The sequence below is a fragment of the Thermobia domestica genome, chromosome 17, assembly GCF_964235325.1.
Source record: "Thermobia domestica chromosome 17, izTheDome1.hap1.1, whole genome shotgun sequence".
In the NCBI taxonomy this organism is placed as follows: domain Eukaryota; kingdom Metazoa; phylum Arthropoda; class Insecta; order Zygentoma; family Lepismatidae; genus Thermobia; species Thermobia domestica.
This window is the reverse complement of record NC_137470.1, coordinates 4,589,575-4,605,444: the sequence shown is the minus strand read 5'-3', so window position 1 is coordinate 4,605,444 and position 15,870 is coordinate 4,589,575. Positions and strand designations below refer to the sequence as shown.

At 36.3% G+C, this 15,870-nt stretch overlaps 1 protein-coding gene across 7 annotated transcripts in view; it reads right to left on the bottom strand.

The window, feature by feature from the left end:
- The window catches only part of LOC145674364 (CUB and sushi domain-containing protein 3), a 228,682-nt gene that overhangs the window by 67,092 nt on the left and 145,720 nt on the right, over nucleotides 1–15,870 (bottom strand). For all 7 annotated transcript variants that reach the window (XM_081744323.1, XM_081744322.1, XM_081744324.1 and 4 more), the window contains exons 3-4: nucleotides 12,764–12,976; nucleotides 1,874–2,094 (exon numbers count right to left, since the gene is read on the bottom strand). In XM_081744323.1, coding sequence (XP_081600449.1) covers nucleotides 1,874–2,094; nucleotides 12,764–12,976 — 434 coding nt within the window. The remainder of the gene's footprint in view (nucleotides 1–1,873; nucleotides 2,095–12,763; nucleotides 12,977–15,870) is intronic.

The window sequence follows — 15,870 nt, the reverse complement described above, 5'->3', positions numbered from 1 at the left end:
TACAGCAGAAGGGAACTTATTATATTTTCACTACTGGAGAGGAAGACACACTTCCTTAACATTTTACACTAGATATCCTTCATTCAGATTGTAGACACAACAGTTATCAAAGAAAGAAAAAAGAGAAAAACGCTTACGGAATCTTGTCACATACCTTAATACCTTACGTTACAACATATTTTTGTGAAATGCTACTTATATAAGCTTTTTTGCTTGGATTTTTTGTCCATCACTCAGTACCATTTATTTATAACCCTGAGAGGTTAAAAATCTATGTTTTAAAATACCATCCCGTTATTATTCTAATAGAACAGAGGAAAGACTTGCAAAACATTGTTACAGATCATAGGTATTCTGCCATTATTGGTAGTCACTTTCCTCAACTGAGAAGCTTCAATGTTTCACGGTCTTTAGCTAACCTCTTTGACATCACAAACGATTCTTCTCTTTTGATATCGTCCATTAATTGTAGTCTTCTTCGCTCTCTCCCTCTCTTTCCTGCCACCATACCCTCTAGCACGTCCCTCATGATCCAGTTCCTTTCCAACCAATATCCTAACCTGTTTCTCTTGCTTTCTGTTCTTGTCTCGCCCACCATTTCTGATACCTTCTCATTGTTTTTCCGCTCGACGCATGGTTGGATGCAATAAATAAATTCAAAATATCCTGCTCGTAAAGAATGCACCACCGCTTTGCACTTTGTCAAGGAACAATGGAGTTGATGTGATGCTACCTTTTCAGCATCCCCGTTCTAGTGTAGAGCGGCGCTACAGCTGCGTTTCAAAAACACAGAAAGAATATTTACACAATTGATTCATATTAGCTGATTATTAGATACTATTTTGAAATTTCTTAAAGTATAAACGAATTCAGAAAGAAAATATCGAAACTGAACTGAAAATAACATAACTGATTTGCTTTTGTACATTTTGGAAAAAGTTGAAATTGGGAGGATAAAATGAGGCCCAACAGAACACAGAGGTCTAAAGATACAATCAATCAAAGTGAAACTACGACGTCCCCACGTCCAACACCCACACAATTATCTGACAACAGAAATAAACAAGAAATGTATTAAATCTATCAACTTACCAACAATAACTAAATTAACTATATATTGCCTGAGATGACCATACAACTTTTCAGAACCTGTTTGACTATTCAAAGTATCGTATACGTGCACTATAGGATCTTTGTAAAATCATACATAACTTCAATATGCGTAATTACTATCACGCCGTCATCCAAATTTACATTTAACAAAGAACTGAGGGGTATGAGGAGACGATTACAAATGACAGCCATAGCGAGATGAAAATAGTTAAACAGAGGAAACAAATGTATACAATTGATAGCTGTAAGCATTCAATTAGCAGCCAATAGTGAATATATTTCATCTTTCCTTTCGGAATACTAGCAGACTAACATTACATGAAAGGACAAAATGTAGTATGATTTGGCAATGCACTTGTTATCACTAAACATTGTTTTGTGATGAAACAATCATGCCAAATTGCTTTCTTTGAGGGAATCAAAAAGCGATCGAGGGAAATATCTTCCTCATTAGGTCTACCCTTTATTACATCAAGAATATATTGCGAGGAGTTTGACTTCCCAACCCCAAGGGGGCAATCGTTGCCTACAGGAGGGAGACAAGTAGTAGGCACAACGCTTTTCCAAATAATTTGAACAGATGAGAAAGTGTGTCAAGTCTAATGGAATACTTTTTAAACATATAAGATGCATACTTCTGGTGTATCGTGTTTCATGATTTCCAGTGTTGCAGTTTAATTTGAAATTAAGTTTCAGACTTAATAAGAACAAAACGAACACGCGGAAAACAAACAAATTAAAGTCATTAATTGAGGTTTACCTGATCTGTGTACACAAATGCTTCGCAGATGGATAACTGGCTCGGTGTCCCTGATTCCAGATGGACACTCACGAAGGCTCCTGGCATCGGAGGATTACAAGGCAGGAACAAAGGTTTCCCTTCCTCAAGAAGTCCTGTGAACCTGTTACAGATGGGGTTGCTGCCAAGGTCAGGACGATTGTTGCCCACACGAACTACGATCGTTGCTGGCTTATTTACACCTGAAAGACATCGAAATACAATCATAGCACATGCTATTTCGTTAGAAAAAAAATCGATAGAAATATTACGTTTCATTAAAAACAGTACTTTTTTAAAATTCTATTATCTATATAAATAACCAGTTGAGAATGCTCCAAGAGCGTTGCCAGAACGAACTTAAAAAGAATGGAGAGATGGAGCGGGAAGGATAATTGTCATTGTTCCTAGATGGAAAAGTAAATCTTTTTATCCTCACCTTGTTCTGCTTCTCGCGAAAATTCGCAAAATATCATTTCTCTAGGTCTTACAGTTCCGGAGATATGGCACCTTAAATCTCCCGAAATTCGAACTTTTTTGCCGAAGATTTGGGTAACGTTGGCCAGTTGGCCAGTAGCGACTTGGACAGTGGCCTCCGGTTACTATTTGGTGCCAAAATATTTTCCATCCTCTTACATATTGATCAAAACCAATATCTTCTCTCTACAACTTACGGTTCCCGAGATATGGCTCCTTAAATATCTGAAAATCGTCCATTTCTTTGGCCAATATCACAGGAACGTTAAGTCATAGAGAAATGATATTAGTGTTAATCAATACCAAAGAAGATGCGTGTGGACTTTGTGGTGGACAAACACCGTGCTCGTGGGTTTTCTCGGGGTTCTCCCGTTTCCTTTTACTTTCTTCATTCCACCATTTTCACTCATCTCTCATCATCACCGTCTCCTTTAGCCTAACCAGCATAACCGTAGAACATAAAACTTAAAGAATTCATTTCATTTCAATACCTAAGAAGATGGTAAACATTTTGTACCGTTATTAATTGGTGGCCACTGGCCAACTGTCCGTTGGCCAAACCAGTGGCAAGTTGGATAGTGGCCACCGGTTACTATTTCATACCAAAATATTTACCATCCTCTTAGGTATTGATCAACAACAGTACGATCTCTCTATGACTTACGATTCACGAGATATGGCTCCTTAAATCTCTGGAAATCGGCCTTTTTTGGGCCAATATCTTGGGAACGGTAAGAGTGACGCGAAAAATTTAATCACTTTCTCTGATAGTTTTTGATGGTCTATCGAATGCAGGGTTCAAAATTGAAAAAAAAAAATCACAAATAACAGACAGACGGACAGACAGATACACAGGCAGATCCAGAGACATAGAGAATTCAGTAACGAACATTTCAAGTTCGTTGAAAATGAAAGTGACTATGTGACTTCATAGGTCTTGAACCACGAGACTGATCTCGATCAAATTTGCAACATAGATCAGATTCGCGCCTAGGATGATGTTTGTTATTTCACTTTGACGGTGCAACTTAGGGGAGGGGAAGAATGAAAATGTTTAAAACTGATCGAAAATGAAAGATATTAGTGTCGAATCCATAGTTCTTGGAGTCGCTCAGATGAACAGTGACACTTCCGATGCAGTTTAAATCCAAATTCAGTCTTTTATGTAGAGAACGGGTATTCTGCTTGTCTATAATAAATGAAATGCTAATGTGATTTTATATCAGTTTATGAGGCTTTTTCTTCCTCAAGGCCCTTTTATTTCCATTTCACTTTTTGGCTCTCAAGAAAATGATCATGCCTTTTTTATGAGTAATGAGATCTTTTAAAAAGTGGTGTACTCCGAAATTATTTGATAGCATTATAAAATTTGTAAACGTCTTTATCAGAAATCTGTATTTAAGAGAATCACAAGAAGTACATATTTTCCCATTAATATCGTAATTGTTGTGTGTATGGATTTTATTGTATTTCATTTAGCGTACTGTGTAGGCAGACACAGATATTGTGGACTAGGACAGAAATGTTCAGGATACTACGGATTCGGATGCGATATTTTATAATTGCAGAGACCTCGACCTATGAACAAATAGTATTGCCCATGAGACGAGATGAGACAAAAAATGAGATATTCTTGAATCTCGTCTCGATTCTCGAAGAACCCTTTGTAGTCTCGTCTCGATTCTCGGAAAGCTTTTCTCACCTCGTCTAAAAAAAATCATGGTCCCGTTTTGTAAATGTATGTACAAAATTTATAGATTATTTTTCTTAATTTTATCCAGAACTTATCAGAATTCTTTTGCGTCACGAGAGGTTCACGAACGGTGTAATATAATATAATAGCATTTGAACCATATTTATTATTCTAGTACAGTATATTGTTTTTTTTTTTTTTTTTTAGAATTTAGAACTTATTAATATGTACACTCATGTCCAAAATTATTGTCGCATGTCTATAAATATGTTGTTCTAGGAATATAATTTGATAATGAATTGATTTGGTATTTCTTATAATGTTAGTATGTGTATAAACGGCAAAGACATGTATGTGGCAAATTTCATGTCAGAAGAGCAGTAAATAGGAACAATAAAAGGAAAATAAAACTTCTTTTTTTATATATACATTTTATTTTACTCATTCTAATTTTCGTATTTATAATTCTTTTCCTATGAAATTTACCACAAATGTACATTTCCCGATTATACACAAAGTACCAGTATTAAAAGTACCCTGCAAAATCATTATTAGATTATATTCTTACAAGAAGACAGTTATAGACATGCGACAATAATTTTGAACATGAGTGTACATGAGTACAAAACAGTTATTCAACAATCTTTATAAACGACTCAGGGAGAGGAAGAACTTCTGCTGTTTGTGATTCTCCTTTTCAGAAATTATTTGCATATTATAGGATAGTGGGTAAATGCTTAGCATATATAAATAACACAAAATTACATTAAGATATAAATACTTAATAAGATCATAATAAAAATAATAATAATGATACACTAACATGGCAGTGTCTCAATTTTCAAATACTCTTTCAGCTTTTTTTTTTTTTTTTTTTTTTAATTTGCTAAAATTTTGTAGTTCTCTGATACTTATGGGTAGAGCATTCCAGGCCTTAATACATTCGTACCTGATACTTTTGATACCATAATTAAATGCATCTTTCTTGAGGATTCTATACATTCGGCAATTTATCCTATAAAGATAAAGTTTATCTAATTTTAATATGTTTGTTCGTAATGACTTGCATATCTTTAAACATTGATAAATTTCCTTCATTATGTTCGTTGAATCATTTTACCAATTTATAGTTCTTACACTATGAAACACGTAACACTAGAACTGTATTGGATCTAAGACTTGGGTGCACTATTGTTACCTACGAATAGGGTTGCCAAGTGGCCGGTATTTCACCGACCTATCAGGAAATATTGCTGTTATTTTGATTACGACCGGAGAAAGGTACAAATTTCTTACCAGCCCCTTTATGACCGGTATTTTGAAATCTGTAATCCAGAATAAAACATGGAACATCGAAATTCTTGAACAGTACCTTTACAAATACAAATTTCCGTTGTAGTATATATTAAGCGATATTTCTTTTAATCTATAGTAGATTTTTTTTATTTATTTAACGTAAGAAATTTGATAACAATTAGACTTTATTGTGAAACATTGTTTTCAACAATAGAGACAGAAGTATATAATTTGTCATAATTGTCCGGCATAAATATGGCGATAAATTTAAAATTTCCATCGATTGTTAGCAAATAACTCTTAGGCATTTGGTTAGTACAATGTTTGTTGGATTGTTAATTTGACGTCCCTACCTGCTGTATATAACAACTTAAACTTCCAACTTCCTTCCATAGGACTTCTTAAAACAATTCCCTCTAATTGAAGTATAAGTTTAAAGGATAAATTTCATTTTGTAAATCTAAAATTGTCACGTAAGGATTAATATACTTTTGTTCACTTGTTTCGGTAATTTTTAAGAATTGCAGTTACTGGTAAATACAATAAAATGGTCAATACCGACTTCAGTTTCTCATTTTTAGCACAAGGCGTCTATTAAGCTTATTAGTGAATGTACTAAGGATATGCAGAATACAGGTACTAATGCACTCTTGTCCATGATAGTACATTTCCTTCCCATGGGTCTCAACACAGATACTTTACACTTAGGCCTATATCATAGGGAATTTTGAGGGGATGTCGGTAATTTTATTCTCCAGAGTTGCCAACCCTGCCCACGAAACTCGAGAAATTTCTAGTCTCGTCTTTTGTTTCGCTTCGGGAACGAGTTGAGAATTGTCATATTTCTGGTCTATCTTCGAATTTAAAAATGAATTTCTCGTCCCGACTCGCGTCCCACTTTCGTCTCGTAGGCATAACTGTGGACAAACGGCTTTGTTTACTAACCAACATTCTCAACTAATTTCTGCCAGTGGAATTGTCACGAATCTACTTTTGGAGCCTCCGAATAGAGGCCGTTTTAGGTTGTCATCTTTTATAGGTATGCAGTTCTTCATGAAATCTGTGTTGCATAAGGAGAAAAACACACACACAAAAAAAAAAAAAAAAAAAAAATAAAACGAAATGGGATCTGTAGCTCGGATCAAAGTTACTTTCCGGGTTTGTATTCGAGTCAAGTACTTCTACTCCGAATCGAAGCCGAGACCAAACGAAGAGCAAGCACGAGGGAGTGCTGTGCATACCGTTATACAATTCGGAAGTATATAATTCAGTATCTTTACTGGAGACGGCAGTTTGATAGTCATACGTAAAGATTTCTATACCTACAGTAAGGGTCACTCCGTTCAAAAACTGTAAAATCCAGCCATCCTGAGTGGGCTTTTCCTTATTCAAACCAGCCAAATGTCGGGATGATATCTAACATATATCTCTCAGGTCCTTCTTTCCTTCCCCAATCCTTTCTTCCTTCCCTTTCATCGGATAGTGTGATCGCGAGGGACGTAATCCCTCATACGTGACGGGCTAACATGGTCATAGATGCCGAAAGCCCAGAAATCTAATCCCTAATCCTAACATACAGTAAGACGTCTATTTACAAACTGAGTTTGATTTCTAGTAAGGACAGGATTTTATCCCCGTTTCTATCGTCATTCTAGAGTGGCAAAGGGGTCCATCCAGCCTCTGTAAGAGAGTACGGGAAGGATGGCGGGACCGGACTCAACAGTGCGTGCCGTAGTCAAGGCAGTTTGGAGTCTTACCTTCGCGAAATTCGTGGCCGTTTCGGCTTATCTCAAATGAAAAAAGGAAACCTGAAAATTATAGGATCTCTAGGTTCAATGATGTAAATAGGAATTCTCCTCCAGCATGAATAACGAGACGGAGGCAAATAGCCTTGCTCCTGATTCCTCAATTAAACCATATATCATTCATTCATTCATTTTGACTTGATTTGATTTTGAGTTTAACGTCCCTTTCAGATGCAAGGCTATATGGAACGTGAACGTACAGCTTTACGTGGAATCCGAACCACACGAGCTCTCATCGGGAATCGAATCCGGGTCTCCCATGCCAAAGGCGCGTACGCATTCATTCATTCATATATGAATAAATTATTGTACACCAACTTTGACTTTGTTATAGATCTATCAATGACAGTGATGTCCCATTATCGTTACATCAACAGTACACTTTCGAAAAATATCTTAGAAAATGATAATTCATCTCTAAATATTTTGAATCCCAAGAATGAATTAGAAATAGTAAAATAGTTAATTTTCCTTCTATGGTGCAGGGTCTGGTACAACTACCCCACTTCCCTCTCTCACGACATCTTTTACTGTTAAGTAAAACTACAAAGTTCTCCAAAATTTCGAACAAGTTAACATAATTTCCTTATCAAACAGCAGATATTCGGCTTCCAGCTATATTTGACGGCATTGTCTAAAAACACGATTTCCAACGAACGTAACTCCAACGTAACAGGTTCATTCCTTTGTTTATCCGTTTCTGTTCTATTGTTTTCGGAAATCCTGAAACAAGTTCCACTTTCTCAGTCTCATTTGGTATTAATGAAAAACAACGTGAATTCATTTCATTGTTCATCGTTCAATTGGCTGAAAATGTTGATTCGCTTCTGTGAGATTGTTGACTGAGGGGCGATTGGCATCTCTCGGAGCACTTTCACACTTCTTCATTTTCACTCTCTTCTGTGCATTGGCATTGATGGCAATCCTTTGCTCCATGGGAAAGGTCGATCACTGTTCAACTGTTTGTGCCTTTCTCTGCTCTTCCCAACCGATCTGGGGCAGCGGACAGATCACTACCACGATAAGTCACAAGAAAGCTTCCTGCACCACAAACCATTTCCTATGTTAACCACATTCATGCAACCATCACTGATTCCCATACAATGCGTCACTCTTTTTGGATGTTCACATATTATCAATTCTTTCCAGCTTTCAAGGCTTCTGCTAGTACTCACTCGTACATGGCTACCAATTCTTCTCCGGTTATACAATTTATTCCCTCAAAAACTTCAGAGTCAGTGGAATGATTTGCGTGCAGTTTGCTGTAAGTTGCAAAACCCACGTCTTCTTTTAAGTTATATAAATCGTCTTCATCATCATCAACAATGACAACAACAATCATCGAGTTTCCTTGTGTCTATATAGTTTCGGCACTGAAGAACCAGGATCGATTACCGGTGGCAGCTCATGTGGTTCGGATTGGATATCAGAAGCCGTCCGTATAGCTGCTGTGCTAGAACAACACATTCAACTCCAAACATTTACATCTCCAGTTTCTTTCTCCTTTTTTCTTCTTCCGTTTTTTTGTGGCCCCGCGTAGTATAGTTACTAACGCTTTCGCCTTTCGTGCGAGCAGTTCCCAGTTCAATTCCTGATTGGACATTCGGTCGAAAATGCGTAAAAGCTTTTTCAGGCAGCCATTCTGAGTGAGGTTTTCGTCATTCACACGACGTAAATGCCGAGAAGGTACCTTACATAATAGCCCCAGGCCTTCTTTCCTTCCCCATTTGTTTCTTGTTCCCCGGGTACTCTGTTTCTGAGAGATATCATCCCTCATACACGACGGGCTACCATAACCATAGATGCCGAAAATGCCAAGAATCTAATTCCTAATACTAATCGAATCCAGTATGGATTATGCAAACGGAAAGGCGTTTGGTAGAAATCACAATGTAAAGTTAGTCGTGTCTGTAAATAATAATAATAATAATAATAATAATAATAATACATCCACTAAATATATATCGCTCAATTACTTCCACTGTAAACTAACAATTGTCTAACATTTCATCACTAAGTTTGAGAAATAATTAAAACTCAATGTTGTCAGTCCAATACGGGATGAAGGTTTTCCAACTTCTCTCCACAGTCATCTACTTGAAGAATTGTTCTCAACGTTACTCCGCAGTGCGTCTTGATTTCGTGACATCGCATCGTATGAGGACGATTACGAGATTACTTTTGTCTCCTAGTACCCTATCAAGTAATGCCTTTTCCTATCGAGCATCATTTTCCCTTGTAATATGTCCTGCCTACTGCCACTTTAATGCTTTTATTTTCACGATCATAGCAGTCATTCTAAGTCATAGTTAAGACGTTCCCCTATTTAGGAAGTCTAATATCCTCGGACGGAAGAAGTGAAAAAGACGTAAGTTCCAGAATAGCACAGGCTAAACAAGCATGTAATAGGAAAAGAGGACAACTAACATCAAGAAATGTGTCGTTGGACGTTCGAGAACGATTTATTAAGACCCCGGTATGAAGCGTGGAGCTTTACGGATCAGAGACGTGGACGTTGATAAAAGCTGAAATATCCAAGCTGGAAGCATTTGAAATGTGGTGTTGGCGCAGAATGCTCATGGACCGAAAGGAAAAGGGAATGAAGACGTGCTAAAGAAAGCTAATGAAGGATGACAGATCACGAAGATAATAGGAAAAAGATGAAACAACATGCTTGGCCATCATATTTGGCACTCCAAGTGGATCACCATGTTGATAGAGAAAAAGGTAGAAGGAAAACCAGAAAGAGGAAGACCAAGGATAGAATATCTAGATGCGGTTACGAAGAAGAAACCTTATCAAAATATAAAACAGCTCTCCTACGGGTGAGAAGAGTTTTTTTTTTTTTAATTTTCATTTTGTCCACCAACCTATGGTTGAGGTGAACAAGAAATAGCAATCATTCTTGTCTTCTTTCTGATCTATATAATTATTTTCTTTTCCTATCTTTATGAGTGATTCCTAACATACAAAGACTTAGACGATAGGACGAGACTTAGCTCTCAAGAAGTAGACCGAGGCGACGATTTTCGACTCGAGACGAGACCGCTATTTGTCACCATCCCTACGACCAACTCCATGTTTTCTTATTTAAATAACATATACTATAATAGTTGTGTTGAGCATTGTAGAATAGAGTGAGGGTTACTTGCACCCTAGTTTCCGCTTAATAAATTGGAGATTTTCATCACTTTACCGTTCACTAATTTTAATGTCTTTAATACCAATCAAAAAGTAGTTCTTTAGCTTTCAAAAAAAAAAAATAAAAAAATAAATAAATAAATAAATAAACTTTGTATTAGTGAAAATCAGAATTCTTTTTCCTACGAAAGTTAACCTGAAACATAGTAATGAGGTTGCGGTCAATATCACTCCTTCACCTATGAATTTGGTCTCTTGACTTTGAGTGATGCCAGCTAGAATCAATAGAATTTCTTTTAAGTTTCGAATCATTGCGTAGCTCAAAATATACCACACACAATGTATTATGGAAATCGGAGATTTTTGAGGAAACTTTCATTAAAGGTTTTAATAAGATATTGTGAATTCAGCATTTTCCCTCTGATTAATTTCAACTTCAGTTTCATCCGATACAGCCTGATGAATCTAACTGTGTAGTTGGCAAAACTGTTATAAGATATTAGCTCTATAATAAGACTAGCTGGGGGCTCCGCCTCAAGACTCCTGCGTTTGCTCGGCCTACTACCTCGCATCTCTTATGTATCAATCTTTGCACCTACAGTGAATTTCCTGCATTTGCTCTTAACATTCCCTGAATTTGACCCAGTTAGGGGCTTCGCGCCCTGACCCCCGCTCTTACTCGGCCTACGGCCTCCCATGTCTTAAACCCACAAATCTACCAAATTTCAAGTTTCTTTTCGTATTTCAACTATCTAAAAGATAAGATTTTGTATCCGAAGAAAACGCCTATTTAAAGAACACTGGTATTCATTCATCCCACTTTAGATCCCTTAAAAGTTGAAAATATTCACTTTTGGCAATTTTCCTGTCGGTTAGTTCCGGAAAGCTACAATCAAGCCAAATTTAATCATTGTAGCCCTACAGGAAGTACTCAATAATTTATGTCAGCTCATGTAGTTTTATATATAGTTAGTATTGGTTTACTTTGTTCTACAGTTAGTTTATTATTTAATTACGACAAAAGGCAGCTCAATGTCCCTTGTGACTCCTGACGACAACTCTAAAACAGTGGTAACAATGGACTTGTTGACATCCACACACGCTATTTTGACAATTTCACTGCCAACAAAAGTTGATTTAAATTGTAATTTTACTATTAGCGTCAGCAGCTCATAAGATTTGGGGGGAACAGCCTAAAGGGGAGACTGGGGTGCACGGAATATCAAGCAAAGCGGGGGGTCCGGGGTCCTCCCCCGTAAAATTTTTAAGGCATTTTTGACTTTAAAAGCAAACAAGAACTTATTTTCTTTTTGTTTTATTTTACCTTCACTACTGTAGTTTTTTTAAAGAAAGTGTGGTTCTAAAAAACACCCATACAGTTTACAGTTTGTTTATTCAAACATCAGAATTCAATCTTGTTTTACAATTTTAGTTAAATAATACCAAGTGTATCTCAAAAACAATAATAATAAAAGGTAGTGTGAAGTGAATACTCAAAATTTTGAAAACGGGATTTTAGGTCTAGAAGCCTTTAACTAATGTAAATGATGCTCAACAATGTATAGTTAAAAAAATTAGTTGAAAATTATGTTTTCTTAGCTAAACTAAACTCTCTTTGCTGCTCGCTATCTAAACAAAAAGAGTTTGTTACTTTACAGTTTACTCCACCTTAACCTTCATAGGCCCAGAAACTGACTTCCTTTTTTCACAATTTGGAACAAACTTTGTGCTATTTTTTCATATCAACTTTGCCTATCATTGTGTTGTGAACGTAGCAAACTGCTACAAGTTGAACCTGTTTTAGATACTTGAAGTATTGGGTGAATGAAAATCGTTTTACAAATATTAGAGTAGACACGTCCACGGTGGGATTGACGCTCGTGAATTTTACCATACCCTATATTCTGAATAATGAAAAAAATAAATAAGTAGTAGTTGTTTAAGCATGTTCATCCTTAACATTATGGATCTAATTGTTGTAGTTTTCTGGAAGCAGCTGCTAGTGAAGTGCAATGTTGCCTCATACTTCGAAACTGTCTTCTGCACCTTACTTTTCAAGTTGTTAATGCGTGGTTTCAATAACTGTAGAACATAGAAAACATCTCATTGACAGTGAGTAACCAGTCATGGAGTGAAGCGTTTCCCATTTGAATCCTCGATAAACGAAAGAATTATTTATGCTCCCTACCGGCTATCTTCCACTTCCCTTGACAGCAAAAACTCAAGTTCATCTTTGGTCTTAAGAATAAAAGGATCGGCTAAGTCATAACTCTATAGTTTGTTCTCTATGAGTTTGCCTTTAGGACCCATTCCGCTTGTTAAATTCTACGTTTCCAATATTTACAACTCAAAATAGGTTTATACACATTCAGGTATTTGATTGCAGACTCTACTTCTGACACTTTTTGGAAGTGTTAATTTAAAATGGAGCTTGATGATATTACCAGAAAATGTACTTACCACAGCAGGCTTTTCCAAAGTCCAGCCGTACTAACTGAACCATATAGGGCTCGAGGAGGTTGACATACCACCAGGGGATTCGTTCCAACCTCGTCAAAGTACACGTTTCCACATTGAAGAACGTGCTGGTGCTTCCATCGATGGCTTTTTGGGGAATTCCTCCCTGATCCGTGCTAATCTGCATCGGTGCCTTCCCCGCTGCCACGTTCAGAACTGCAACAACAAAAGATTAACATCAGTTAGTAACTTCAAACCATGTTCCACACTTCGATATTTCTAAAGTTGTAACTTCTTAACAATAATTACAGATAAACAGATAAACAACGGCTATTTGTACAGTTAGGTACAGGCTTCAATCAATTTATAGAATTGTCGTATAGATGGTGTCAGTGTACAAGTTAAGATGGAAACTACTAATTGGAGTTGTGAACTGAAAACAGAAAAACATTCCGAAAAACTTAATTGATGCAATATTTTTAAAAGAATGTTACAACACTTTCTCAGAGTATTACTATTTGAGGGGCATAGTTCGATACTGGTGCAATCTGTGTGACATTTCTATCAAATACGTGAAAACTGCACACTACTGTCCAAATAACACTATGCATCTCTGGTATTACTGACTCGTACCACAGGAGTAATAGTAATCATTCAACTATTAAGGACGAAACGCACTCACTATGCAATTCCATGCCTATTTTATAATATCTATCTAAAAAGTAGCCTCCTAATTCGTAGAATAACTGCAAAAACTGGTACCATTTGTATAGCAAATGTACTTCCTTTCCAAAGTTAGTTTAAAAGTTTAAAACATCAGTGATGGTTAGGGATGGAAGCAAGATCAAAATCGAGATGGACTTTTATAAATCGAAACGGGACCGAGACAAACACTTGTATTTCGAGACGAGAAAAAAGCCTAGTCTCAAAAGTCTCGCTCTTGTGTAGTATATTAAAAGAAATTACAGTTTCCATTCAAAATTCGTTGCATGTTATGTTATATGTAAGATAGCGGAATCATTGTTTTTGGATGATTGTAATCATAGGCGTATACATGGGAGAAACAGAGGCGAATACCACCACTTATCACTTGGTACCTAGGTATACAGAAAATGTTTTAAACAGCATATAATTTTAAATTGGCATTCAATATAAGCCATTTAAAAGAATTATCTTTACAGACATTTAAAAAAGACAAAGACCATATTGCCAAAATGTTCGGAAACTTAATTTTGTAAAGCAAACATATAAGGTTTCAACTTTCCAACACTATTTTTCCATACAGCTTAGGAATTCTCCTGGGAAATATATTTTCAAAAATTTCTTGTTGTTTTACTTCAATTGTTTGTGTGAACATTACGAATAATATTTAGCAATTTTGTTCTGAAACTGACGATAAAATGTTAAGGTTGGAAGAGAGTAGAAGCAGGAATTTCAGAATATGATAGGACAAGATCATGGATAAAGAAAAAAAAAACAACTTCAGATTAAACCATAGAATTGGCTGGAAGTATCGATATGTAAAGTATTGTGAATGACACGAGGACCTACAGTTTAAGATCAAATCTAAATCACTGCAATATGTTCAAATTTTTCAATACTCTCTCATCGGGAATTGAACCCGGGACCCCATGCAACAAAAGGGCGTGAGCCAGCCAGTAGACCAAAGTAATGTGAAGTGTTGGAGTTGACTGATTAGAGTTCATTCTTCCTTTTCGGTTCCGAGGAGAAACTATACAAAAGCTGCTGTTTAAAGTGTAATCTGAACCGCGTTGGTTCAGTGGGGTACCTGGTTCAATTCCAGCTTGCGCAAAGTGGCTTTTATGGTGGACAAACCTCGGAACATAGTTTCTAAAAGAAATACTGTTGTTAAGTAGGCCTACTTCCAGCTATATCATCAAAACAAATTATAGAGTTAAATTGTTTTTGTGAGAAAAGAATGAGTACAGACGAAGTGTAAGATCAAAGCTTCATCCTATGTTAACCATTCTCTGACAAACAAGCATAGTTTTATTAGGAAACTCTAGAAATATATGTCGAGTAACAAAGGTTGGATGAGTCCGGACCTTTGTGGACCACCACGTGAGTGAACTTCTGCTCTAATATAATATTTTTAATTTCTCACAATTTATTTCGAAATTATCGAGACGAGTCGAGACTTGGCCTCAAGGCCGAGACCAAGATCAAGACAAATATACAGGGTGGTAGGTAACTCCACCGACAAACTTTGGGAGGCGATTCCTTATACGAAAGGAAAGAAAAAAGTTTTAATAAACATGGGCCGAAAAATGCCTCCTTTCAGAGTTATGATCCATTGAAAATTCGAAAAATCATTTTTCAAAACTCCCTAACTTAGAAACGATAGGACCTATCCCAAGCGGTTTAAGGAATTACACAGGAACTGGTATACGCTCTATCTAAATATCGATGTTTCAGAATTCACCGTTACCAGCGAAACGAACGCACCACTAGTACTACTTAAAGTTTATTAGAACTTTTTTCTTTCATTTCGTATAAGGAATCGCCTCCCAAAGTTTGTCGGTGGAGTTACCTACCACCCTGTATGTTTATCGAAACGAGGTCGAGAATGATACGATTATTTTCGACACGAGACGAAACCGAGACCATATTTAACCTTATCTCGACACCATTCCTAGTGTTGTTAAGGTACACTCATGTCCAAAATTATTGTCGCATGTCTATAACTGTCTTCTTGTAAGAATATAATTTGATAATGATTTTGCGGGGTACTTTTAATACTGATACTATGTGTATAATCGGGAAATGTATATTTGTGGTAAATTTCATAGGAAAAGAATTATAAATACGAAAATTAGAGTGAGTAAAACAAAATGTTGCTAAATGGACAAGAAAGTTTTATTTTCGTTTTATTGTTCTTATTTACTGCTCTTTTGACATGAAATTTACCACATACATGTCTTTGCCGATTATACACATACTAACACCATAAGAAATACCGGGAGAATTCGTTATCACATTATTTTCCTACAACAACATATTTATAGACATGCGACAATAATTTTGGACATGAGTGTACATTAAAGAGAGAAATGACCATTAAATTAGACACAGATGAATCTAAACATTCT